At 41.0% G+C, this 27,335-nt stretch overlaps 1 protein-coding gene across 3 annotated transcripts; it reads right to left on the minus strand.

The window, feature by feature from the left end:
- Positions 1-1,467: 1,467 nt before the first annotated feature.
- Positions 1,468-27,335, minus strand: LOC127451219 (uncharacterized). Of its 3 annotated transcripts, XM_051715737.1 has the most exons (10): positions 26,593-27,335; positions 21,848-21,980; positions 20,196-20,361; positions 16,171-16,280; positions 15,851-16,014; positions 15,640-15,659; positions 9,510-9,646; positions 9,084-9,253; positions 7,936-8,850; positions 1,468-7,794 (listed from the first exon to the last, which is right to left on the minus strand). In XM_051715737.1, the coding sequence occupies exons 2-10, from the start codon at positions 21,958-21,960 to the stop codon at positions 3,293-3,295; spliced, it is 6,297 nt and encodes a 2,098-aa protein (XP_051571697.1). In that variant the 5' UTR covers positions 21,961-21,980; positions 26,593-27,335; the 3' UTR covers positions 1,468-3,292. The 3 variants fall into 3 exon arrangements, with proteins under 3 accessions (XP_051571697.1, XP_051571695.1, XP_051571696.1); XM_051715735.1 differs by having other exon boundaries at positions 1,468-8,850; XM_051715736.1 differs by lacking the exon at positions 26,593-27,335 and adding an exon at positions 22,090-24,748 and having other exon boundaries at positions 1,468-8,850.

Below are 27,335 nucleotides of genomic sequence, written 5' to 3' on the forward strand. Positions count from 1 at the left end.
GTTTAGTAACACCATAGTATACACAGGAAGGTTGGTTCGGTGCAGGAAAGGATTTACTGAGTAATTAAAAAAGAGAAGAAAGCATAGATGACTCAAGCGGACAAGTGCCTGTTTCACAAACAAACACCATAAAATGTAGGATACTACTGTACATCTCTTTTGTGGCACAAAGCTGTCTGTAAGGTTTAGCAGTGAGCAAGGCAGTGTCTTCAAATGGAGCAAACCCATGCTTCCTTGGGTCACCAGATTTAGCAATTGTTCAAGATGACTGACAATAGTCAATAGCATGAACTTAGGTGTTTATGCATTTACATGAAACATTAAAAAACTATTGTGGTCTTCTGGCTACTAGCATCAATAACTGGAGACAGGTTTCTGAATTATGTCTGTGTCATGGAAGTCACTAAGGTCACTGAAGACTGACAGAGGACTGTCCATCTCTCTATCCACTGCCTTGTTGCATGTGTCCTCGTTATGAATAAAGCTGTTCCACTTGGCTTCAGAGTTAACCTTCCGCTCACCAGTGAAAAAAGAAAAAATGGGTCATGAGTCGGGAAAGGATACGGGGCAAGAAAGAGATGGGTAATGGACAAAGGGTTGAAAGATTAAGGGGTGAGGAAGAGAGAAGATATAGTGAGAAACATCTGTAGAAAGAAAGTAACAAAATGACAGAGGGTGAAAGGGAAAGTATGGCATACAGACAATTAATAATAAAGGAAAATACCCTGCAAAAATGTAAAGACAGCTTAATACTTTAGAGAAAGACATCTTAAAAAAAAATAATGGAAAGATCCCACGAACTGCAAGCTATATGGTAAGCATTTTAAAAACTGATTGAAAGAAACAGTTTTAAATGAGAGGATGAAAGGAAGTGGTGCAACAAAAAGGGCTTGGTGTTAGGTTAGTATTTAAATGAGCTGCAGTGATTTAAAGAAGACCAGAGAGAGAAAAATGCTTTGAGTAATGCATCTCAAATAAGCAAGCATACAGATATGCTCATGCATTTGCATGTACTGTATTTGTGGGCAGAGGACATACAAATTATTTATGTTCCCTTCTATAATCTCTATCAGCTGATTCATCTCATTAATAATGTCTTTGCAGTAATTAGGCTAAGTCAGACACTATAGAAAAAAAATAACTGCAAGAACCATAACCTTGAAAAAAAAAAAATAAACAACAACACACACTTAAAGGGAACACACTCACTGACCACTATTCAATCATAGAAATACAGCTCTCCTGTTATAACTATTCAAGGCCTAGTCATTATATTGTTTAGCCATTTTTATCAATTATACAGGGATCTGACGCTCTTAAAATATATTTTACCAATATTTGTATAAATATTATTTTCATGCACAGTGATTCTATGAACTTGTTTTCAGAGAACTGGCAACAATTAAAAAAAATATTAACAAAATTCTATTGTAACTTTTCAGTATGCTAAAAAACACCACGAACAGCTCCTTTTAAAATCATTTCATTTTACTTGCGTTATTCTAATTTTTACAATTTTACAGTGGAACAATAACAATTTAAAATTTCATCTCTTACAATTTTTCTAAGTAACAAACAAGATGGCCATACAAGAATTACCAGAACAAAAACAGATATTTCTGTTCTAGCTTTTAAAAATGGAGTAAAATACATTATGTCCAGTACAATAATAAAAAAATTAAGTTATATTGAAGCACCATGTTAAGAACATATTGAAATAAATATAATGAATACACTGGCTTTTATAGACTGAGGCAAGGCTGAACACAACTACAACAAACATGTTCGTGCCCAAAACTTTCTCATGTCAACAACTTTCTCATGTCCACAAAATTGAGGAAAAACCAACAAACGCCTTGAATCTCTGACATGGACTGAGAAAAAGGTAAGATAACACAACATAATGTTGGCCAATGATTTCTGGCTTTGGGTCATGGAGACCTACAGAGCTACAGTACATGTAACAATATTCTATCAAGTGTTAAACAGGGAGTCTGATCAATGAACAGTTCCAAAGGGCACTAAATATTTCTCTATAGAGATATACACGTGGCAACTAAACAAATATGCATTTGTGTCCCAATGTACCATAGTAATACATAATATGGTACAAGAAACCGTGAAACTGAAATAGACACCTAGGGTTTGGTGTTAAAAATGCATCAAAGATTAAAACACAATGTGCTCTAACAATGTGCTTGCAAAGTGTGGGAGACTTGAGTGTTAAAGATGGGATGTTATTCAAATAAATAACCCTGACAATAGCTGGTTAGGATTCAGAAATGCTTGTGATTGTTACAAGAGCATGTGTGTATTTAATGTAGCAGCCCCTAAAGTTCTCTTATGCGAGATACAGGAATCCCCATAGGCAAATGCAGGACACCTGAGAGCTACGCTAAAGTATGTTTTTCATAAGCTGCACAAATGTTTGTGAGTTTGACTGCGGGGGGGGGGGATTGTGAAAAACACATGAATCCTGCCTTAGTCATTCATGTGCAACCCCAATGAAACATGCAAGTTGCCATATGTGCAAATTCCTCTCACATATGTTGATGGGTCACATCTTTTAAATAACAGCTACTTAGATAACTTTGAAATGAAAAAATGCTAGGAGGGAATGAAATAATTTCCCCATCATGGAGAGCCACATCCCCATCATGTGGCAAGTCTTATGTACTACAGGTTAAACAGAATATAATTTTTTGTCTTCAACACTTAATTCACCCATGAATGAAATTTTTGTCATCATTCACTCACCCCTTATGCTGTTCCAAAGTCGTAAGACTTACTTTCTTCCGTGGAACACAAAGTGAGATGTTAGGCAGAATGTTAACTTCATTCACTATTCACTTTCATTGTATAGAAAATAAAGATGACCGTGATAGGGAAAGTGAATTGTGACTGATGCTATAAAAAAAAATTCTCCCTAACATCTCCTTTTCTTTTCCACAGAGGAAACAACAGTAAATGATGACACCCACAGAGGGTGAGTAAATGTGGATGAATTACCCCTTTAAAAAAACCCACTGGCATGGAAAGATTACCATCTATAATAACATACTAAGCAGACTTCATTAAATATAGTATACAAACTATTAAGCAGGTGTGCTGATAAAATTGTGACTAAATATTTCAAGAAAAACTGTTTTTCTTATTTTGATGCTAAGAACAGGAGATTGTACATAAATCTGTACAATTTTAATGAAAACAAAGATAACACCTTAACACATTGAATGTAAATAAATATTATCTCTAAAATATATGTCAGCATTGCAACAACAAACAATCATTTTTAATCAGTATATTGTAGGTCCAGATCGACTGTACCGTCAGTCACCACAAGCCTCAGTCTCTTAGGCTTGCGATCCGTTGTGGGGGTGCTTTGCGAGTGGGAGGTGGAAAAGTGTAGAGAATTGTATGGGTGAGTTCCAGGCTGCCCCTGCTGCTGTGGGTCTTTACCAGTTTGGCCCCCATGGACTTTAGATCCTGCAAACCTACCCAAAGATGGAGAAGGTGAGAAGTTTGAGGGACCACATGCCTCTACAACCAGCCTTCCTTGAGTTCCAGAAGGCTCCATGAGACAATGGTACGTGTAATTTGCAGGCCTTGAACCAGTGTAATTCAAGCATTCACCATCATCACTGTACCCCAAAGTAACAGAATGATCTCCTGTAAAGTTTACAACATAAGACTGGTGAGGAAGCTGACTGTGTGTAAATGTGTTTGACTGAGTTTTAGTCCCTGGGATCTCATGGGTTGAGGATTCCCTGTATCCCAGTTGAGGACTGCTGTGCTTTGATACAGCAGGTGAAAGGGAGGAGCTGAAGTTGAAGTCAGAAGAATCACAGTGAGAAACATTTGTATACATCTGAGTTTTAGGAAGAGTAGTAGACACTGCAGAAATTTGAGCATTTTGAGTGGGAGCCACAACAGCATGGGGTTTCTCCAATTTAGAGCTTTTGCTCTGTGGTGTACTGTAACACTGAGGATTTTGAGTAGAGGAAAATAAAAATGTGGAGGGCAAGGAAGGATTTTTATCATTCTGTGAGATTTGGGGCTTTGTACCTAGAATGTTCCTGAAAGCATTCGATGTGGTTTTGCTAGAGCTGAGGAAATAAACAGGGTGAATGCGATCACTTTGCTGGCAAGGATTAGCAGGGCACTGTTTTGATGAGGTGTTCTTGGTGCTTCTCTGTAGATTTTCAGTCAATCTTGAAAACCCTGCATTAGGACATTTAGCTGCAGAATCTTTTCCAATATCAGAACTGGATGCCCCTGGACCAGTGAAGGTGCTTTCCAGGCTGTTGCTAGATTTTTGGTTGCTGGCAGCCACAGAAACTCTACATGCATTCTGGCCTCCCTCAGTTTTCATAACATTCTTTTGGTTCTGGAAAAATGGAAGCTTCCGGTCATAGCTGCGAAAAAGTGTATTACCAGAGCTTAACATCCCTTGGAAGTCAGCAAGTGAGGTGGACTTACTACCTACGTGAAGAGAATGGAAGGGTGTAACCACGTTACTCTGAGATCCAGCACCAGGCAGGCTTTGTGTTGACTGGCTCGGAAAGACGGGTTGGGTTTTACAAGAGCTTAAGTTGAGAGGTCCATGAGTTTTGTCTTTCTCCTGGATTTTAGCTAAGCATGACTCAGCTGACACAGTCTTTGTGCTAATAATGGAATCAAGGACGTTGAACTTTTTATCCTGAGGATGTATATGTGCAGTTGAGTGTACTGACTGTTTAGCATTTGTAGATTCATTATTATACATTATCAAGTCTTTGCGGAGAAACTGTGTTGCTGAATCTTCCTGGACCTGGAGCACTGTGGGACTTTTTGACAACTCACCTTCAGACAAGTATAAATCTTTTTCAGTGTCTTGAAGAGGAGCAGAACTCATGGCTGTATTACCACTGCTAGATGAGAATGTGTCAGATTGTGTAAAGACAAGATCCGGGAAGCTTAGATCTTCACCATCACTAAAGGTACTCACTGGGCTCGGGGATCCCAGGTAAGGTGTCTCTGGATTCCATGCATCTGTAGGACTTTGAGTGAAGGGGCTGTTGAAGGAACCTGTGTTATGTGGTTCACCAGAACAGTAGTCCATCAAAGAGCTTGCCAAGCTGTTTTGCGTTGCTATTTGATCATAGCTTTCAAGATTCAAACATGGAAAGTCAAGGACATCCTCTGGATAATTACTAAAGCTGCACTCAGTGGTGAAGGGAGAGATGGGGGGAGACTGAATCTGAGAGGATGTTACACTGGTGTTAGTGGGCACACTTTTTTCAGATACCTGTGGCTGACTCAGAGCCTGCAATCTTGAAAGACTTTTATTAATCTGAAATAAATTGTGACTCAAGGAAGCATCAGTTGTTCCTTTACTCTCAGTTTTACTAACTCCTGTCTTAAGACTCTCATTCCTATCAATATTCTGTGAGGCCATTTTCTCTCCAAAATCCTCTTTTGCTTGAACACTGCCACCGACATAACGAACTCCTGTCAGCCCCTCATAGCAAGGAGAATAAAGCGACAAAGGTGAAAGGGATAATGGTTGAGGTGCAGTCTCAAAACTCAGTGGATCTTTGAAGGTCTCTGTGCCCTTGTTACAAATATGCACTGCCACTTCTTCCTGGCAAGGGGACAGATTTTCTTCTTTAATTTTTCTGTGAGGCATTTGTTCCAATATTGCCATTTTAGAAGGGACATATATTAATTTATTTGGCTCCATGTGTGCAGAATCCTTTGTTTGCTTGTTCCCATCATGTTTCTGAGCTTCTTTCCACTGCACCTCCCATTTGCCTTCAGCCCTCCTGCACAATCGAATTGGAGGTAATGGTTTAATGTCATCAATGTCTACCTCAACTTTTAGACCAGGTTGGTTTTGTTGTATTAGCTCTTCTGTAACATCATGGCTGTTTTTAGGTGTGCTAACTTTTCGTTGTCTTTTCCTTGGCTTAGGTGCACATTCCATTCTGCAATGCTCCAGCACATCTTGGACTGCTTTAGTGGCTTTTTCCAAACCTATGCCATTATCTGCCTCCCCATGACACCGAATCCTCTCCATTTCTGCATTCAAAATAGAGACAGAATCCAAAATGGCCCTAAAAGGGTCAACTGCAACCAAGCGTTGCTGTGGGCTTGATTTGTCCACAATTGTTTCTTCGTCCGTATTCTCCATTTCCCACTGTTTTCCCCTTTTCCTCTTAAGGCGGATTCTGAAGTTTAGCTTCTGATCTTCCTCTGTCTCATCAGAAACATTTGAGGTAGACTCATTTGTAATGTTAGCTGCTGTATTATCCATTATCTCACAGCCCCCTGATCCTTCCGTTGTCTGTCCTTCTACTTTTTCCTCTCTTTCTGCTTGACTCCCCTCCATCTCAGTCTTACTGCACTCCACTTTTTCATCAATTCTGGATGTTAATTTCTTAGGTTTAGTGAATTGTCTCTCAGCTACAGATACATTACTTGTACTATCTCCATATCCTCTAGCCTTGCTTTGTACTGTTACAGGCTGTGCCCTTGGACGACCTCTGCAGCGTTGTTTTGATGAATTTTTGATCAATCTGGATGATCCACACTTTTTTGATCCAGCATCAACTTTGTCACTGAGAGTTGAGCTTGATTCTGATATTGGACATTTCTGCTCTTTTTTTCCCACACTGCTGTTGTCACTTGGCTTAGGAGACAGACTGTATAGCTTGGCTTCTGTTTCATTATTGGCATCTGTACATTGTGTTGCTGCAGGAACATTGTTATCCTGATCTGGGTCTGTATCAAGCGATTCTCGAAATGCACGTTTCTTTAGGGGAATATTGCTCTGGGGACTGTTTTCCAGAGAAACCCTGCTCATCAACAGAGGCTCCGAGGAAAGAAAACGGTTTTCAGACCGTCTCACTTGAACCGTACTGATATTTGACTGATTAACTGGAGTGACTTCCTGATTAGGGTGCCCATTTTTCTTATTGAGCGCATATTGTTTGTCCATGTCCTTCCTCTCTTTATTAGCAGCAGGTGATTGTGTCTTCATATTAACAGCTACATTACTCTTGTAACTGGATGGAGAGTTCAAAAGTACAGGGTGGCGACCATTAGCATCCTTATTTTGTTGACTAAACTGGCCACTCAAACTCTTCCTAATATCTGAAAGCAGTACTCTCGCTTTTTTGATGACAACTGTCTTGCTTCTAAAATATGCTGTTATTTCTTTCCTATTTAGATCTTTTTCTTGAACAATTACCTTACAACCGCTCTCTTTCTTACCTTGCACTTCAGGTGTGCTCTTAACACTTGGTTGTTTTTTATCCTTAGATGCACCTTTTTGCTTTATTAAAGCATTCTCAAGCGTATGTCTTTTAGTATCTTCTGAATTTTTCGGAATAGTGACCTCAACAGATGCAACCGTTACAATGTCATTATCTCTATCTTGATTACCTTCAATTTCTTGCTCACTGTGGCTACCTTTACCGCACACATCTACAAGTTCTTTCACAACAGGTTGCGTTTTAACTGTTTTTTTGTCTATCTCTGAAGCACATGGTAGGATATCACATGCTACTTTCAAGTACTTATCTGCACTCTCCAAATTTACTGGTGTGAAATACATCTCCTTTACCCCCTTCTTACCTTGTCTATTGGTTTCTTTGCTCCCATTTAACTCCATGCTTTGCAGCACTGATGCTGCTGGTGGTGTGATAACTTTGTCTCCTCCACTGTCTGCCTGCATCTGACCTGTACTTTCAGCCTTGGCTTCTCCTGGGATAGCTACCCTGACCAGACTTACTCTGAGGTCACGATTTAAGCCTGAGAGGAGAGAGACAGGATTATGAAAAGACTGTGAAGATGAGGACGGAGTAATGCTTACAGTACTAGAAGCGGCAGACTGCCTGTGGTTTTGCTTGTTATCCCCTGAGGCACCTAAAGCTACAGAAGAACTAACATCACCTTCCCTAGTAGCACTGGAACCGCTGATGTGTCTCTCGCCGCCAGCCACCACCCTGAGGTGATCCCTAAAGAATCTCTGCTGCGCCTCTCTGATCACTGTGCTCTCTGTTTGTGATGATTTGTCACCATTAGTTTCAGTCTCTCTGGTATGTATATGCTTATCAGTACTTGGTTTGCCAGGAGTTAAAACAGTATTGGGGATATTTTTGGATTCAACCTCACTTCCTCTTTGCCGTCTCCCTACTTGTGCCTGTGAGACAGAGCATTCTCTTTTGCCTGTAGAGAGTTTAGGGTTTAGCTTGATCAGTCTGGTCCGCTTTTTGTTGAATATGGAGAGTTTAGATCTATTGCTTGCTCGGAGACTGCTCAGACGACTCCGAAGAATGTTCCTGGTCCTTGAGGAAATGGCCATCTTGTGGACAATTCTGACAGATGAAGCGTCAGCATAACGTCCCTTGGCTTTCATGCCGTCTCTTTCAGGGATTCTGGAAACACATCCAATAGTAAATGGTTTAAACCTAATGACAGAGTCTCGATTTAACATGTCTCCATCTGTATCCTTTCTATCCTCTGGTCCATTTTTGTTTGCATTACTGGGTGATGGAGGGACAGATTCATTGTTTCTTTTGATCCTCTCAGGTTTTGTTCTCTCCTTCTCAATTAGGTACAACAGGGTCCTTTCTTTGCTTGTGGGGTTCCTACAGCTTAGCAGGAAATTTACACTGTGCTGATAGAGGCAAACACTTAGCTCCCTAAGTCCATGGTGAGACAAAGATGATAAACGTTTGTGCCTCTTCTTCTCCACCTGTTTGCGAAGCTCCTCCCTCCTCTGCCCATGAGTCTTTCTCATCTTACTGCTCAAAACAAGGGTGTTCCTCTTTGTCCGCTGGGAAAATGTATTCCACATAGGCAAGGCTGACAGAAAATGAGAGGAGAAGAGCAGACAGTCAGAGTTAAGGGGTTGGGATGGTAATATCAGATCAAAACCTCCTTGTTTAAAATTGCATTGAACAGAGCACTGGGATCCTTAACCAGCTGTATGCCTTGCAATTTTACACTAACATTTTATAAGTGAAATTTTACTCCAGGACACAAGTAGGATATGAACATAACTTTGTCAGCAAATATGAATAATATAACACACATACCAGAGTGTGATACAGTGAGAAATGGCTTTGGAGTTGGAGTGCCATTTCCCCTTTTTCTGTTAAGCCTCAGATCAGTCTCTCTGAACTTATATTTCTGTCCCGAACCTGGAACACTGGAGCAAACCAAGTCTGGCAACTTGTCTCTCTTCTCAAACGATCCCTCTCCTCTCCTACATAGATTAGCATCATAAGACTTGAATCATAAGGGATTTTATTGTAAAGAAAGTTGTTAAAAGGTTTTTAAATAAAGCAATTTTGCAACTTGACAAAAAAAAAAAAAAAAAAAAAAAAAAAAAACTGTTTAACACAATAAGACTCCTTATAAGAGTCCATAGAGATAATTATGTGTTTAACATGATAGGTTCAACATGACTATAATCCCCAAAGCAGTTGGCCTTGAAGCAGTACCAATGTATTGTCTCTCACCTCTCACAGGTGCAACATTCACACATTTCATTACTCTCCCCAAAAAAGCTGTCCCCATAGTAACAGGTAATCTCTTCCCCTGGTGAGATGGGTCGCATCACTTTAACACAAGCTCCATTCTTATCTCCAGGGACGAACTACGAGAGCATAAGGGGGAATAGAAACAAACAGAGTATGAACAAATTATGGACATGTAATATTGATTTGAGTTTAATTTGTTATTATGTGAGAAGAAAGAGACCACAGAGTGATACAAGGAACTTGAAACTTGCAGAGCTATGTAGGAAATTGGTTGCCTGAGACAACTGTCAAATACAGTTTAGCGCTAATTATACAAGAATATTTGACTTCAGAATGTGGTGATTAAACAATTGGTGTCAAATATTCCTGAGAGCTGTATAATAACCACATATAGCCAATGAATTGGTGCTGTAAACATATGCAGAAAATTTGTAACCTTCTAAAAAAAAAGTTTGCAAATAACTAAAACAGTATTACACCAATACAATGATCTAAATTGTTGCTCCATCAGATGATATTACACACTCTTACACTCCTACTGTGTCAAGAAGTTAAAACGCAATGCAATATATGGGTTCCAGACATATATACACTATATTGCCAAAAGTATTCGCTCATCTGCCTTTAGACGCATATGAACTTAATTGACATCCCATTCTTAATCCATAGGGTTTAATATGACGTCGGCCCACCCTTTGCAGCTATAACAGCTTCAACTCTTCTGGGAAGGCTTTCCACAAGGTTTAGGAGTGTGTTTATGGGAATTTTTGACCATTCTTCCAGAAGCGCATTTGTGAGGTCAGACACTGATGTTGGACGAGAAGGCCTGGCTCGCAGTCTTCGTTCTAATTCATCCCAAAGGTGCTCTATCGGGTTGAGGTCAGGACTCTGTGCAGGCCAGTCAAGTTCTTCCACACCAAACTCGCTCATCCATATCTTTATGGACCTTGCTTTGTGCACTGGTGCACAGTCATGTTGGAACAGGAAGGGGCCATCCCCAAACTGTTCCCACAAAGTTGGGAGCATGGAATTGTCCAAAATCTCTTGGTATGCTGAAGCATTCAAAGTTCCTTTCACTGGAACTAAGGGACCAAGCCCAGCTCCTGAAAAACAACCCCACACCATAATCACCCCTCCACCAAACTTCACAGTTGGCACAATGCAGTCAGACAAGTACCGTTCTCCTGGCAACCGCCAAACCCAGACTCGTCCATCAGATTGCCAGATGGAGAAGCGTGATTCGTCACTCCAGAGAACGCGTCTCCACTGCTCTAGATTCCAGTGGCGGCGTGCTTTACACCACTGCATCCGACGCTTTGCATTGCACTTGGTGATGTATGGCTTGGATGCAGCTGCTCAGCCATGGAAACCCATTCCATGAAGCTCTCTACGCACTGTTCTTGAGCTAATCTGAAGGCCACATGAACTTTGGAGGTCTGTAGCGATTAACTCTGCAGAAAGTTGGCGACCTCTGCGCACTATGTGCCTCAACATCCGCTGACCCCGCTCTGTCATTTTATGTGGCCTACCACTTCGTGGCTGAGTTGCTGTCATTCCCAATCGCTTCCACTTTGTTATAATACCACTGACAGTTGACTGTGGAATATTTAGTAGTGAGGAAATTTCACAACTGGACTTGTTGCACAGGTGGCATCCTATCACAGTACCACGCTGGAATTCACTGAGCTCCTGAGAGCGGCCCATTCTTTCACAAATGTTTGTAGAAGCAGTCTGCATGCCTAGGTGCTTCATTTTATACACCTGTGGCCATGGAAGTGATTGGAACACCTGAATTCATTTATTTGGATGGGTGAGCGAATACTTTTGGCAATATAGTGTATATGTTTTTATCATTGTATCCCGAACAATTCTTCTGGCAGTTGTGGCTGAAAACTTTCTTGGTCTACCTGACCTTGGCTTGGTATCAAGAGATCCCTGAATTTTCCACTTCTTAATAAGTGATTGAACAGTACTGACTGGCATTTTCAAGGCTTTGGATATATTTTTATATCCTTTTCCATCTTTATAAAGTTCCATTACCTTGTTACGCAGGTCTTTTGACAGTTCTTTTCTGCTCCCCATGGCTCAGTATCTAGCCTGCTCAGTGCATCCACGTGAGAGTTAACAAACTCATTGACTATTTATACACAGACACTAATTGCAATTTAAAAAGCCACAGGTGTGGGAAATTAAACTTTAATTGCCATTTAAACCTGTGTGTGTCACCTTGTGTGTCTGTAACAAGGCCAAACATTCAAGGGTATGTAAACTTTTGATCAGGGCCATTTGAGTGATTTCTGTTGCCATTATGATTTAAAAAGGAGCCAAACAACTAAGTGATAATAAATGGCTTCATATGTTTTTTTGCATGATCAGTCATATTTTCAAAATCAATGCCAAAATGTCACAATTTCTGCCAGGGTATGCAAACTTTTGAGCAAAACTGTACAACAACAAAAACCGGCATTTGCCACTAAGTGGCGGTGACGTCACCACAACGTTTGTGCCAGGCTGTGCGCACCTTGAGGCCACGTGAAGTTTCGAAAGCCTGCTGGCAGGAGGTCACGGGGCAGACCCAGATGCCACGGGTTGACTGACTGAGACGACTGGCTGATGGACCACCTGTGTCCCCTACTGTGCCAACTTGCTGTGCTTTAGCCACCCGACGCTCCGCTCGTTGTTGTGAGTGGCGCTCCTCCACCCTCCGTTGTTGTTGGATGGTGACTGCCTCCAACTGCCCAGTAGCATCCTTCACGAGCCTCCTCCACCGAGGCCGATCTTGACACTGCTGGTACCAGTCAGCGGCAAGTCCACTCAGCTTCAGATCCTCCCATACCACATCATTCCATCTCCTCTCTAACCCGTGTTGCGCCCATTTAGCCCCCTCAATCCAGTCGAATAAAAGCTGTTTAGGCATGCGGTGGCTGGGCATGCAGTCTACATGGCCCAGCCAATGCAGCATTGCCTGCTGGAGGAGCTCACTGATGGGACTTTGTCCAGATCTTTCAAGGATTTGTGAGCTCCTCACACAATCCAGCCTGGTTAAACCCAGGATGGATCGTAGGCAGGTCAGCCTAAATGTTTCTAACGAAAGATGTTCCATTAACGGGGTCCGGGTTTTGCAAGCGTAGAGAAGGGAGGGAACGACCGTGACCGAGAAGACCTGAAGCTTTGTGCATAGCGACAGACCAGGTAGCTTCCACACAGCGTTACGCAACCGATGAAAAGATAATGCCGCTCGACTGATTCGGAGTGAAACCTCCGCTGCTAAACCGGAGCCGTTCATGAGCACACTGCCCAGGTATGGGAAACTCTCCACTCTCTCCACAACTACTCCATCACCAATTGGGAGTTGGGGGGGTGGAGTGTCCGATGGTACAAAATACCCAGGCAGGTGCTTAGTTTTGGTGGGGCTGCTGGTAAGGACCCACCTCTTAGTGGCAAGCTCCAGGTTCAGCAGCAGCACCCCCAACTCCTCCTCTGAATGAGCAGCAATTACCAGATCATCGGCATACATAACATGGTTGAGCAATAGGGAGCCATCCCTTGACCGCACCCGGGCATCGATCAGCCTCCCATTGTATCTGTACCAGATGGAAATTCCTCCAGTACAGCTATTGAAGGCTTCACGAACTATGTGGTCAAAATAGATGTTAAATAATGTGGGAGCAAGAGGATATCCCTGTCGCACCCCAAGGTGTACAGGGAATGGCTCTGACTCCCGGCCACGTAGTTTTACCCGGGCCCGCTCACCATCATGAAGGTCCTTTGTGATCGGGAGTAGAGGGTCAGGTACTCTGAAAGCATGAAGAACAACCCAAAGCCCAGGCCTACTGATGGCATCATAGGCCTTGACCAGGTCAGTAAAGCAGAGATGAAGGTCTTGTTGGAATTCCCTACACCTCTGCTGTAGCAGACGGACAGAAAATATGGCATCTGTGCAGGACCGCCCTTTCCTGAAAATGCATTGGGGCTCCGTAAGCCTCTCCTCAGCGTGCCTAGCGAGGCGATATTGAATAATCCATGCCAGGACCTTTCCCGGCACATTGAGGAGTGAGATGCCCCTGTAGTTGTTAACAGTCTGTGCGGTCCCCTTTCTTAAAGAGGGGGACCACCAGGGCATCCTTCCAATCCTGCGAAACCCATCCAGTGGTCCAGACTGTTGTTATGATGTCATGTAGGGCAGTCTGTGCACAAATGCCACCCTCCCTCAGCATTTCGCCTGGGAGATCATCTCTGCCCGGTGCCTTTCCCGGTCTCAGACTCTGGATCACCTTCCGTACTTCCTCAACAGATGGCACCTCAGCCAACCACTCATAGGGGGTGACTTCTTCCTCCAATATTTGAGGCACCGCAACCTCGGCAGGGTCATCCCCACTTTGTCCCACGTTGTTTTCCTGACTGAGGGATTTCCCCTCTCCCAGGACCTCACAGAAATGCTCAGCAAATCTGCAAACCTGTTCCTGGGGGTCGGAGGTTGGATCACCGTTCTTTCCCCTAATGATGGTAATAGGTGTGGCGCTGCAGGTTACTTTTTTGATGTAATTAAAGAGCGACTTGTGATCACGGGCCGCTGAGGCAGACTCCATCTCCCCAGCAACCCGCGACCACCACCCGTCCTTGCAGCACCTCACGGCTCTCCGAACCTCCGAGCGAAGGCTGCGGTAAGCCTCCTTATTCTCCGACGTGGGATGCTGTAGCCGATGAGAGTGGGCCTGTCGCTTTTTCTCAGCCAGCTTTAACACCTCCTCTGTCAGCCAGGGTCTCTGGGGAGGTCTGGACCGTGTACCCAAAGCAGCCATTGCAGCTGTATGAGTCACAGTCCTAAACCTCGCCCATTTCCCCTCGACATCTGGAGGATTGGGGGATGATGCAAAACCCAGCCGCAAGCGATGATGAAATTCTCGCTTGCAACTTTCATCAGCTAGCTGAGACCATGCCACTAAGGGTTTGAATGGGGACCTGGGTGTACACCCACCACCGGAGTGGAAGAATGGCAGGCGCATCTTACAGATGACAAGTTGATGGTCAGTGGTCAGATCAGCTCCACGGTAGGTCCTGGTGTCAAGGACATGTGCCCCCAACAGCTGTTCCATCACTATGTAGTCCAGCAGATGTTCTTGCTTGGACACAGCATGCATCCGTGATGTAGTGTGGATGCGCTGATGCCGGAACAGCATGTGGGTAATTACAAGCCCATGGGCTGCACAAAAATCTGGCAGCCTCCTGCCGTTGTTATTGAGCTGATCTGGCCCATGCCTTCCAATCACTCCAGACCAGGTGCCAGCATCCTGGCCAACTTGGGCATTGAAGTCACCCAACAAGATGAATCTATCCCGAGGGGCCACTTTAGCTAGCACCTGTGACAGGAGGTCATAGAAGGCATCTGACTCATCGGCCTTGCCTGCATCCCTCCACAGATGTTCGTCTTCAGTGGGGGCATAAGTAACCACGACCACCACTCCTCGCCTCTGGTTGATAGGAAGGTGAGCCCAAAATATCCTGGGGCTTACAGCTTCCCACACCTCACCACCACGCTCCCATGACCCCTTCATTCTTTTGTTCAGAATAGGGCAGCAACTAATGATTATTTTGATAATCGACTAATCTAACGATTATTAGAACGATTATTCGACTATTTGTGCGATTATTGCAATGAATAATCATTAGCTCTAAACCGACTATTCAGCTTGTGCCCCAACTTAAAAGGTTGTAATAGAGTATGTAAACTTCTGACCCACTGGAATTGTGATATAGTCAATGAAATGTTAAACAATCTGTCTTTAAACAATAGTTGGAAAAATTACTCATGTCATACACAAATTAGATGTCCTAAACGACTTGCCAAAACTATAGTTTGCTAATATGAAATTTGTAGAGTGGTTAAAAAATGAGTTTTAATGACTTCAAGCTAAGTGTATGTAAACTTCTGACTTCAACTGTATATTTACTGTATATACTTAAAGAAGACAGAGCATATCATTTGTGCCAATTGTGTATAAATGTAAAATGTGCGTACTTATAAATGCAGTATGCTTCATGACACACTACAGTCTTATATTTTAAAATATTATTATAGTAAAATATTTTTAGAAATTTAGGGCCTTACCTTACAATTGGGTCTGCAGTCTGCACCCGAAAATAAAAACAAATGGAAAATGCACAATTAGATACTCATTACCAAATAGTTTTTTTCTAAATGTGTCTCACATCCAACACATCAAAAACATTTTAATCTCTTCATTTTATTATTCTTATGGCAGTCATGAGTAAATGGACTAAATGTGTCCATGTTCTTCTGTGTAACATGATTATCTCACCATGATTGATAAAGGCAGCAGGCCCCAGCCAAAGTTGAGCACATCTCTTGCGTGTCGAGTACATGACACTGAAGTCATTCACTCCTGCCCGCAGCACTGCACTGTCTTCAGGGCTCAGCTCAGCTATGCAGCCCTGCAGAACCTCCACTCGCTCACCCACAAACCTAGAGAATTTCACACCCAGATTCATGTTTTAAATGTTACTGATTCAGCTTCAACTACATCATATCCCTGAACTCATTGGAAATGTGGCCAAAATAATTGTTACATTTAAAAGTAAAACATTTTCTTATAATCATTAAAAGAATGATGATTCTAACCAGTGTCGGGTGGATGTAATTTTGGCTCCATTAGTCTCTGAGGAATAGCGGTTACACGGCTCAATGTTCACCCCACTGTCCAACAGAAATGCTGTCATATAGCGATACATCTAAAAGAGAGAGATGAAGACGTTACAAAAAGTTTATTCAAGATGATCATTTTTATGATGAGCGTCCACACACACAGTAAGAGCTGCCTGTTAAAGCAAGGGTCTTAAACCATTTTCAGGCCAAGGATCCCTTGTTGCACAGAAAGACAGAGCAGAGACCCCCTATTACATGTTGTAGAAAACTGAGTGATGCATTTTAAGCCTGGCCTGTTATAACATGCATATAGTTACATATATTAATATATTTGCATACTGTATCATGCTTTAATTGCAAAGCCATTAAAATAATTATTGATGTTCACAGTTTATTGTAATTTAATTGTACTTATTACATTGTAATGTGGGAGCAGATCTAGTCTGCCAAGAGAGATAAGAAAGACATCCACGTAGTCTGGATGGACTTGGCAAATGCCTATGGATCAGTTCCACACCAGTTTGTTAGCTATGCACTGGAGTTTTTCCATGTACCAGAGTGCATAAGGAGCTTGGTAGACAGCTAATATGGGGACCTGATGATGTGTCATGCAACACAGGACTACACAACGCGATGTCAGCAACTAGAAAAAGGAATAGCGATGGGATGTTCAATCTCTCCCATCTTGTTTACGGCTGCGTTCAAGATCATCCTAACTGGTGCAAGACAAATGGTAAGAGGAATCTGTGCACAATCTGGGGTGAGACTGTCAGCTCTGCGCAGTTATAAGGATGATGTCACAAGCATCCTCCAGACTGTTGCATGTACAAACCGGCTCTTGAAAAGGCTGGAAGAGTTATTGGCATAGGCCAGAATGAAGATTAAGCCAACAAAATCACGTAGTCTTTCTATTAGGGACGATCGGATTTCGTTTGAGGTGGAAAGAATCCTGGTTGTGGCAGAGCAGCCTGTTCGAAGTTTAGGGAGAGAATACACAGCAGATTTTTCAGACAAACACATGGGAGAGTTGGTCCTGAAGCAACTGAAAGAGGGCCTGGATAAGATAGACAATTGTCATCACCCAGGCAAATTCAAGGTTTGGTGTTACCAATTTACACTCCACCATCACCTGATGTGGCCGCTAAAAATGTGTGAGATTTCTGCAGTGGCAAGGATGGACACCAAGGCCAGCTGTTATATTAGGAAATGGCTAGGCCTGCCACATTGTCTCTCAGATGTAGCATTGTTTGTAAGAAATGCTTTACAACTGCCTCAAAAATCATTCACTCTGGGATACAAGCAGGAAAGGACCAGGCTTGCTTTGGAGCTACGGGAATCGACAGACCAGGCAGTGAGGGCAGGTCAAGTCCAAGTCCAAACCAGCAGAACTTGGAAGGCAGAGGAGGTCATAAACCAGGTGGTTTCAAGACTGCAGCGTCAAAAGATTGTTGGAAGAACACAGTCAGGAAGAACAGGCCTTGGATGAGGGGTGGCTCCCAAACTGTGGTCAGCAGCCTCCCGAAATAAGAGGAAAGCAATGGTAGTTAAGGAAGTAACTAGGATAGAAGAGGAAGGGTCAGCCATCAACAGCATGGGTGCTGGACCATATGGGAGGGGACATCTGATAGTGTTAGAATGGGCTGACCTGTGGAAGGTACTCCAGGCCAGGCTAAGTTTTCTAATAAGATCCACCTACGATACCCTACCAAGCCCTGGGAATTTGTCACTGTGATATGGCAAAGAGGAGAGCTGCCCCCTCTGTGAGGCCCCAAGAGCAAACTTGCAGCACATATTGGTCAGGTGCACAGACTGCCCTGGCACAAGGACGAAACAGGTGGTGGCATGATCAGGTCCCGTGGAAGCTGGCAGAGATCCTAGAGGTGCATACAGTAAAGGCTAACAAAGGCAACCATGCTCCCTAGAGGCAGGCTGCTGATTTTGTTAAAAAAATGAGGTGCCACACAAGGCACAGCACGGAGGGAAGCCAGATCAATCTTGGCACCTGGAAGTGATTGGTCAATGATGGTCGACCTTGGCCAGCAGCTAAAATTTCCTACTGAGGTTGCCATTACCTCCTTGAGGCCAGATGTAGTGTTGTGGTTGACTTCAGCTAGGAAAATAGTAATGATTGAGCTAACTGTTCCATGGGAAGAGGGTCTGGAGACAGCCTATGAGAGGCAGTAGTTAAAATATGCTGATCTGGCCACAGTGTGCAGGGAAAATGGATGGAGGACTGCTACTTACCCTGTGGAGGTTGGGTGCCAAGGATTTATGGGAACATCAATGTAGCACCTATTTAGAGACATTGGCATCATAGGAGCAGCTTTAAAAAAGCATCTGAAGGAACTGGCAGAGGAAGTTGAGAAAGGGAGTTTCTGACTATGGTTAAGAAGGAAGGATAAAAAAATGGGGTGTTCAGAAGTAGGAAACTGAGGAATAGGGAACCTGGGTGATATGTGGTGAGGGCTTGTGCTGAGGTAGTATGCCATACGGAACCAGTGGCACTGAGTTACCAAGAGATACGGTGCCAGTTCCAGTAGGGCACGGAGTATGTATCTCGGTGCCAGTTGGCCAACAGGCTGGTGCGTATGGTCGTGTCGAGGTATTATGACATATAGAACCCTGGTTGCAAGTAATTTGTGAAGAAAGGATGTCTGGATGGGAAGGCAAGGATGAGAGGCGTTGGAGGGGATCCGGTGTCCAGCTGCGGAGGGTGGCAGGGAGACATCCCTGACCACTTCCCAACCACCAGGAGATTAATGGGGTGAAACACTGAAGTTAGGTGGCTCCCGTCTGAAGGCACTGGTGGAGGTGCGGCAGGCAATAAAGCCTGACAGGTTATTACAGCTACCTGTGCATCTGTTTGGAAGAGACAATTAAATCTTTTGCTTGCTCTTGAGTTGCTTAAATAATATAAATATTTTGACATTTCGATGCTCTGACACTGGCATAAAAAAAACTTTGTTTTAAAGCTTCAAAGCTGGACTTTACAAGCATGTAGGCAATATAAACAACTCTTAACAGGTGCTTTTTTTATTTGCTGACAAATTAAGTGTTCCGTTTTCATAACTTATGAAATATGATTATTAACTGTACACCATACTGTCAAACATACGGTCAAACCATCATACAGATCAGAATGTTCTCGAGTATACTACAACAAATATTGTGTCACTCACATACAAAATATATAGAGTAAAATCCCAAAGAAGTTGTAGACAGTGTCTTTTTTGTCATGTTTTTGGCTTGTGACTTCATGAAACAAACAGAATATGCTCCCGACTAAAACAAGATCAATACAATATGATATGATGTATCACAGCTGTTGTGGTCTGCACTGACACGATGCTTTGTTACATTTTTGCCAAAGTGCACGGCACGCTATGGCATAGGTTCAACGCATAAGTATATACTGGCCTTTAGGCAAGCATAGCAGACATGTATTCATCAAAATGGCAAACAAGTGACCCAGCAAAGACGTTTTGCTGGCTCTTATTTGTCTAACAGGTTGATTTGATCTCTTGATTGCACTAGCCACTTGAAGTCCCGCCACCATTTGTCCTTGCACTGTGGTGTGGGATCTGCAGGTCACCATAGTGTATTTAATTGCTCCAGTAGGGACTGCTTGTTTGAACAAGTGGACTGCACACGTTGACCCATGCCATTACTCTGGACAAGGCTGTTGATTTGACTTTGTTTGTTGTCATAATGTTGGGTTTCGATGTACTTTATGTTTTGTAAAGCGCCTTCAGCTCTAGAAATGTGCTAAGTACATAATTATTAGTAACTCGTTGAATTTCGAGACACTGCTGGTCGTGATCTCAACATGGCAGCCCCCATGAGGGGGGACCAACTCCAGTTAGAACAAAACAGCTTTTTAAATGCCACTGATATGACTGAAGACTTTCTTATTCTTTGTTGATTACATGTTTACAAAAACAGGGAAGGTGCATTTCTCAACGTATCTTTTAAGAAATGATAAAAGTAGGAAGGTCACTCACATGCTGCTTCAACAACTCCTGTCGGTGTGAACCCAGCCCAGTGAAATAGTCACTGACCCATTCCCCATCCAGCAGAGCATCAAAGGTTGTCTGGAAGTCATGTGTGCGTTTGAACCGCAGCAGTGTCTCTCTGAGGTAGCCCCATCGCCGAATCTCTGGGGGTGCACTTCATTTAGGGAGAAAGAACACAATGAAAAAAAATGCAATATATAGTTTTTAAATCTACAATATAAATGAACACTTCCTCAAACAGAAGACATGAGTACTGGAAATCCATCATGTATTTCAAACTAGGGGTGTGCAGCAAAGCCATTATCTGTATCTGTTACTATGAAAAAATTATCTGTAACTGTATCTGTATTCGGATAGAACCGGATGTGGGCATGGTTTAAACCGGAAGTGCATCAAAACTAATTTTAAAATATAACTTTCTTACATTTAGGAGAGCTTCTGTATATAAAGTATGCCTCGGATAGGCCTATTTAATTATTATTATTATATTTTTAGTATTTTTATTTATATTATTGATATATTTTTTATTTTTTCTCACCAGATGAAGCTGATTATGTAGGCTACATAAACTGTGGAATATGTTGTTAACTGTGATTTCTCTTCATTTATGTCTGTGCAGTGTGCAAGTAACAATGATATTCTGGAGGCATAAGGTATCAAGCAATTGTAAAATGTCAAGTACACTTTTTGCAGTGAATATTAAATACAAATATGAATATTAAAAGAAATGAGAATAAATTAATATAGCATACAATCTGAAAGCACCAAAAATCTCTATCAGAAAGTTTTATGATACACTCGAGGCTTATTTTGTGTTCACATATTTTTGTTGAGGTTAAATTACATGTGCAGAATTAGTGAAATGCAGTGGAATAAATTGCAAGATCTAGCCTCTACATTTTTCTAGAAATGAAAAGCGTTGTTTATTGTTTTGTTTTTTTATCCTCCGTGTGCAGGAATATTCTGAATAGATTTACACTCTATGAAGTATTTAAACCTCTATGCAGCATTTAAACCTTTTTGGAATAAAGGATTAACCAGATAATTACCTTAATGTGGATATAAATGTGGTTAACTTACAGTCGAGCTCCATTATAAAATCCTCACTTCTTTGGTCAGGATTTAAACATCGTGCTCAGCTTGGTTTATAAATACTTGTGTGAATTGTGTGAAAAATTTGTCATTAATGTGATCAGGCATTTCAAACAGACATTTCAAGAAGTGAAAAATGTGTATGATATAGTTAATACTCTTTACAAGCTTAGATTTCTAAGATGCGCACAATTAACGGAGACTGCAAACGGAGCCAAGAATACGGCCATCCGATCTTAACTTAAAATCACCATGCACATTTTCATTCAAAAGGTTTACACTGTAGTAATATTGGCTTCACAGACTCATCATTGCTTTGTAGTTTTCTATATGTTTATTTAAAATATCGCTTTATGTCTGTGCTCATTGGATGATCAGTCTTCCGAATATTTTTTTCTGTTATTTGGATGAATTCGTTATTCATTTTGAAGTCATTATTCTTGCCTTTCCAAATAAGGTATTCGGCTTCGGGCACATCCCTATTTCAAACATAATTTAAAAGGCATTTTAACAGTAGTGTCAGGAAAATGTTTCTGCAAAATAAGTACCTTATGTTCATCTTGTGGGTGCTGAACCCCAGTAAGGGATCCAGCACCAGACTCGTGGCCAGATCATCTGTCTCACACAGCTCTCTCACACTCATTCTATAGGATCCCTCCATGGTCGCCCACCATCAACATGCTGGAACGAAATTACACCTGTTGGTAGGGCTGTTCGATTATGGCAAAAATCATAATCATGATTATTTTGGTCAATATTGAGATCACGATTATTTAACACAATTACTCACTGGCTTTGGAAACACCATGCATTTATTCAACTTTTTTTTTTTTACTTGTCTTTTTAACAGTGGATTTCCTTAAACTTGAAATGTAAACTGCACTGGGTAGGGGAGGAGGCTATTGTCATATGATAATTATTTTGTTACGTATGGTAGTCAAATAAAGGAAAGCCTCCATCGCCATCGCTTACAGTAGGGATGCTCATAGTTCTATGGAATGAAATCTACTTTTTCATTATGTTATTGCAGCAAGATCTACCATGAACAATAAAGGCTATACATTATCACAATACCAAAATTTCAGTAGTCGGTAGTGAAATTTGACGATTCTCAATACCAGCTTCAAAACCACAACAAATAATAACACTAAATAATGTTAGTTATGGAAGAATGGTTTCAAGTTCTTAAGTAATTATTCAAGACTAGTAAACAGTCAGTAATAAAATAACAATAAAAAACAGCAATGAATAGAAATAGATTACAAATAATAGAACAAAATAAAAAAATAAGAAAATTCTGTGCTTTTTTAACAGCAGTTTAGAGTATTCAAGGACACATTCAGAATGTTTCAGTATAGAATTACTACTGGTCTTCACTGTATGATTATAATACATTCATAGTTTTAAAGCTACTAAAGTTACCCAGTCAAGAGTAGCGAGTGTTTTCTCATTTTCTTGTTATGGTTGTTTGATTATTATAATGACACGCTAGACAGCAGCAGGTCTATTAGCTTACATTTATACTTACAAGTCTGACATTTTAATACAAATCCACCTTTTTCTTCTCTGTTTACATTCACTTTAGACATCACTCTCTGTGTTTACATGAATACCTCACAAAGACAGGCATTCTGGCAGAATTTTGAAATGTATTTGACCGTTCAGGTGCGCACTAGTGTGAGCATTTTCACACACACGCCTATGTTCAGCACAAACACATTCACTGCCTGTCAATCAAACAGGGCGCATCTGTTACTAGATCAATAGCGGATTAAAAAAATTACATGCTCTGGATTATTTTCAACAGCAGAATAAGAATATGAACTTTCTAGGCTATCACAAATATAGCTGGTTATTTTTTGTTATTGACGTTTTAATCAGTCTGCTTGTCCCGGACAACCCTTAATGTCGAGCCCTGATTAAATATTTAATTCAGCATTCTCCGATAACAATTTTTTCTTCTGCAGTATAGCTCTAAAGTAAATGTACGTTGTTTTAAAGGAGTTTTAGATATGATTTTGGAAAACAAGCCAAAACAGACTAATCAAAACCGTATTTTGTTCTAGTGTATAATGGGCTAAGACTACATTCTCTCACCTTTATATTCACTTCAATCCATCTTTAACTCACAAAAAACAGACTTTCTCATCTTAATAGAGCTGCGCATCACCGATTTTCTACATGATAAGATACACACAGTGAACGTGACACATACAGTATAATTCACTATGCTGCAAGCCATCATGTTATAATCTAGCTGCAGCAAACGCGTGTGAGTGACAAGAGTCCCCCCACCAGTGTGCATCAGCCATGAGAAGATTCAATCTCTTCCCCGGTCACTTCACGCAACTCATAGACGCGGCACTGACCACACAGAGAAATACCAGTTTCAAAGTTTATTTTCATAACCCGCTTCCTTATTATTTGAACTTTAATAAAGGATGCTTTAAAGATATAACGCCGGGTATTTAACTGCGAAACGGAATGCAGCACAATAATAGTTTTATCTCGAATATCTTGTTTTCATAATCGTTGGAAGCCAAAATCGTAACTGAAAATAAAACTTGATTAATCGCCCAGCCCTACCCATTAGTTACATATTCAAACAGCTGCAAGTCGTGCAAGCACTAAGTCTAGGACACCAGAGGCAGATGTTTCCTTTATACCTCACAGACTTCTACAATTCTCCTCATCATCTTTTGGCATAAGAAACATGTATATGTACTACAAGTACTAGTAGTACCATAACCATTTTTACACTAACAAGCTGAAGTATGTACTTTTTGCAACACTAGCGCCACCAAACGGAACTGTAAAATTCAAAACAGCTTTCTGAATACGCCCCACATCTGCTGTTGTTGAAACAGTCAGATAGTCTAAAGGCTATCTATCTAAAGGTATACTGTGTTGCCTTTCTGAGTATACTTTTCTTACTGCGAACGAAAAGCAACATGTTGGATGCATGTGCTCTACGACTGCTTTGTGACACTCTTTTAGAAGTCGATGGCCAGCACAGACGATGCGCACAGACGAAGACCGTGTGCACGAGTCAAGAAAATCTAGGTGGCTGTGCTGATGACGCAGTTTGAGTCACACATACTGTGCGCAGAGGGATCCGCAACGCAGACACCCGAAGTATACTTTGGCCTTAAGGTTGAAGCAGGACACTCAAAACAAACATAGGAATTATAATAGTGCCACAATGACACAGTGTTAACAGCTTTCAAGAAAATTAATCTATGAATGGCTTACTTGTAGTTGTCTGTGCATATTATGCTGGATAGGAGAAAGTATTTTAACACTGAAAAAGGAACATATTTCAGCTTTAACAAAGAATAGATCATAATCTTGAATTAAATCGAAGAAGTCAAAGTGTTTTAATTGCCCTTATACTCTAAAAAAAGAAAAAAATAGATATTTTTGCCTATTTTAAAGATTTACGCAATTAAATTTCATAACAAAATCCCTTCAAATAGAATTGTGTATTTTTAACTAAATTAAATGAATAAAACTTAAAATATTTTGTTTTTTATTTTGTTAAGGATTTCTCAACTTGATGGAAATTTTATATGAAACTGAAATGTGTACATTTTAAAATTATGTTTTTTTTGTTTTTTGTTTTTAGTGTAATGGGGCAGACTATAGCAGTAAAGAAAAAAAAAAAAATACCCCACTGCATCTCAAACTAGAGCACACCTCAAAGTAGGGCTGCACAATTCATCGAATAAATAATCGTGATTACAAATTACAGCTACCACTGGTGTCAATTTTAGCAATCCATGTAGGTCTACCCATGTTGATAATTTTAACCAATCCGAGACATGTCCATTGCTCGCGTATATATGACTTATTCAAAATTTGAATAACAGCTTTGTTTTTTATGCTTCTGAGAGGGCCAACATAAAGTTCACCGTTTAACTAGTCTTGATATACTGATGAATAAAACTGCAATAAAGTCATTCAGGAACACAGTTCAACTTGTTTTGGATGTGTAGCAAACATAAAGAATATGTCATGCAGATGATCCACCCCAAATAAGTATTTATGTAAATGATATTAATCGCAATTACAATATCAAAGGAAATAATAGACAAATATGATTTTTATCATAATCGCGCAGCCCTACCTCAAAGTAGTTATATAACTGCTCTAATACGTATATTACTAAATAGTTTTCACCTTTATAAGGTACTGTTTCTTTTAGCTGTCAGGAATAATATGTGTTTAAAGCAAATGTCTAAGCAGAACCTACACTATAATTATCTGAATTAGCTACAACTTTTTTTTACTAAAATATAATGAGTAGGTGATGAGTTGGGAACAATGTTCAAACAGATACTTTAATGAAATAATTACATATTTCATCATCCAAAAGTTCAATACTTTTATGTCATAATTAATGTAACAATTGCCCAGATCTCTCAGACAAACTGAAATCTTGATTGGCATCTAGCTATCAACAATAATATTGACATCTGCCAGTTGTGATGACTTTTCAGATAGACTCAAAAAGGCATTATAACTTTAGACAACAGAAGGGGGGACACATCTAAATCAGTTTTTAATTTTGAAACACGATGGCACTTCTATTTTACAGGCAGAGAGAACTCAGCTGAGCATGTGCTGCAAAATTATGAAATTTAGTGTGCTACAATTGCACAGCTAGAAGAGACTGACAGGTTACTTATAACGCAATACAATGCCGCCTTTTTTCTGTCTGAAAACACGTCAGCACTTGAGTTGTAAAAAGAGTATGAGTAGTAAGTGAGTGCGGAAAACAAAACAGCTACAGGAATGGCTGTAAAGCAACCGCTTTCGGCAGTACGGGGATCGGGAAAACGTGCATGAAAAAAGTAATTATGGACAAGGGTGAAAGGGTTAATCAAATAGATTACAGCAAGAAATTTCACGTGGTCTCACAATAAATCCCAAGTCTGTTATCAAACAGCTCTGACCTTTTTAGTAATTAAACAAACATTCGCCCAATTATTATTATTATTTTAAAAGCATGACTGGAGGTCAGAGGGAAAAATTTGCCCGTTCAAAATTGTCTACATAAATCGCCTAAACTTCAAGTGACAGTTTGTCGCCGTCAGGAGAGTCAATGAAGCGAACTTCACCCTGAACCTCCCAGAACCAACGCGGTCCAGTGAGCTCGCTGGACAACACAACCTGACCGACACGGTCCTGTTTGAACCTTTATGTCTGAAAATATCAATCATGATGGCGTTTTTCTGCGAACGCGGCGCTATTAAATCGATTTTAACGTTCGATTAGAACGTATTTTAGTTACCTGACGGGCTTTCCTTCAAATTTCTGATCGGTTTGTCCTTAGTGAAACTGGTTATAAAGCTAGCAGGCTAGCTCTTCCTGTTGGCTACAAGTCCTGCTGCCATCTGCTCCGGCTGCATCCATATTCCATCATTTTTTTTATTTCTGGTGCGGAAATATAATCAGTGAATCAGCAGGGGGGGAATCGAAGTGAGGTGATTCGGATTAGATATTAGCATTCATTTTTTCAGTACTGCGTTGTTTTCGAAGCTGAAAGTCTCGTACTGTAAAGTGAATTAAACCAATCCTTGACGGTCATGGTCGCGCTCCTATTGGTTCGTGTAAAAAGTGACACGCGCCTCGGTGTTTTTTACCTCATACTATTGGCTGGTTTAGTTGCACGGCGTTGAAGCTGGCCTATGGGAGTGTAGATGTAGAAAATACCACACGGTTCTACAAATCAATGGACGAGAAAGAAACATAATTTCCCTCCTCTGTCCTGCTGACCTCCTGGAGTTATGCAATAAAATACAAGGCTGTTTGTTTGAAAAAATACATGTTTGATGGGATTAAGGTTTTCTGAACCTGCACAGTTTCAGATGTTTAAATATGCATTACCCTCTCTGTGTATTTGTACTATTTAAAATGTATTATTTAGGTGCCGCCCATTGTACCCAAGCCATAAAAAGGCTTTGTCTTGTAGCCTGGTATCTAACGTACGCTTTGAGGTCCTATTAAGTTTGAAAATAAGTTTGAAAATCCTTT

The sequence above is a fragment of the Myxocyprinus asiaticus genome, chromosome 14 (genome assembly GCF_019703515.2).
Source record: "Myxocyprinus asiaticus isolate MX2 ecotype Aquarium Trade chromosome 14, UBuf_Myxa_2, whole genome shotgun sequence".
Lineage (NCBI taxonomy): Eukaryota > Metazoa > Chordata > Actinopteri > Cypriniformes > Catostomidae > Myxocyprinus > Myxocyprinus asiaticus.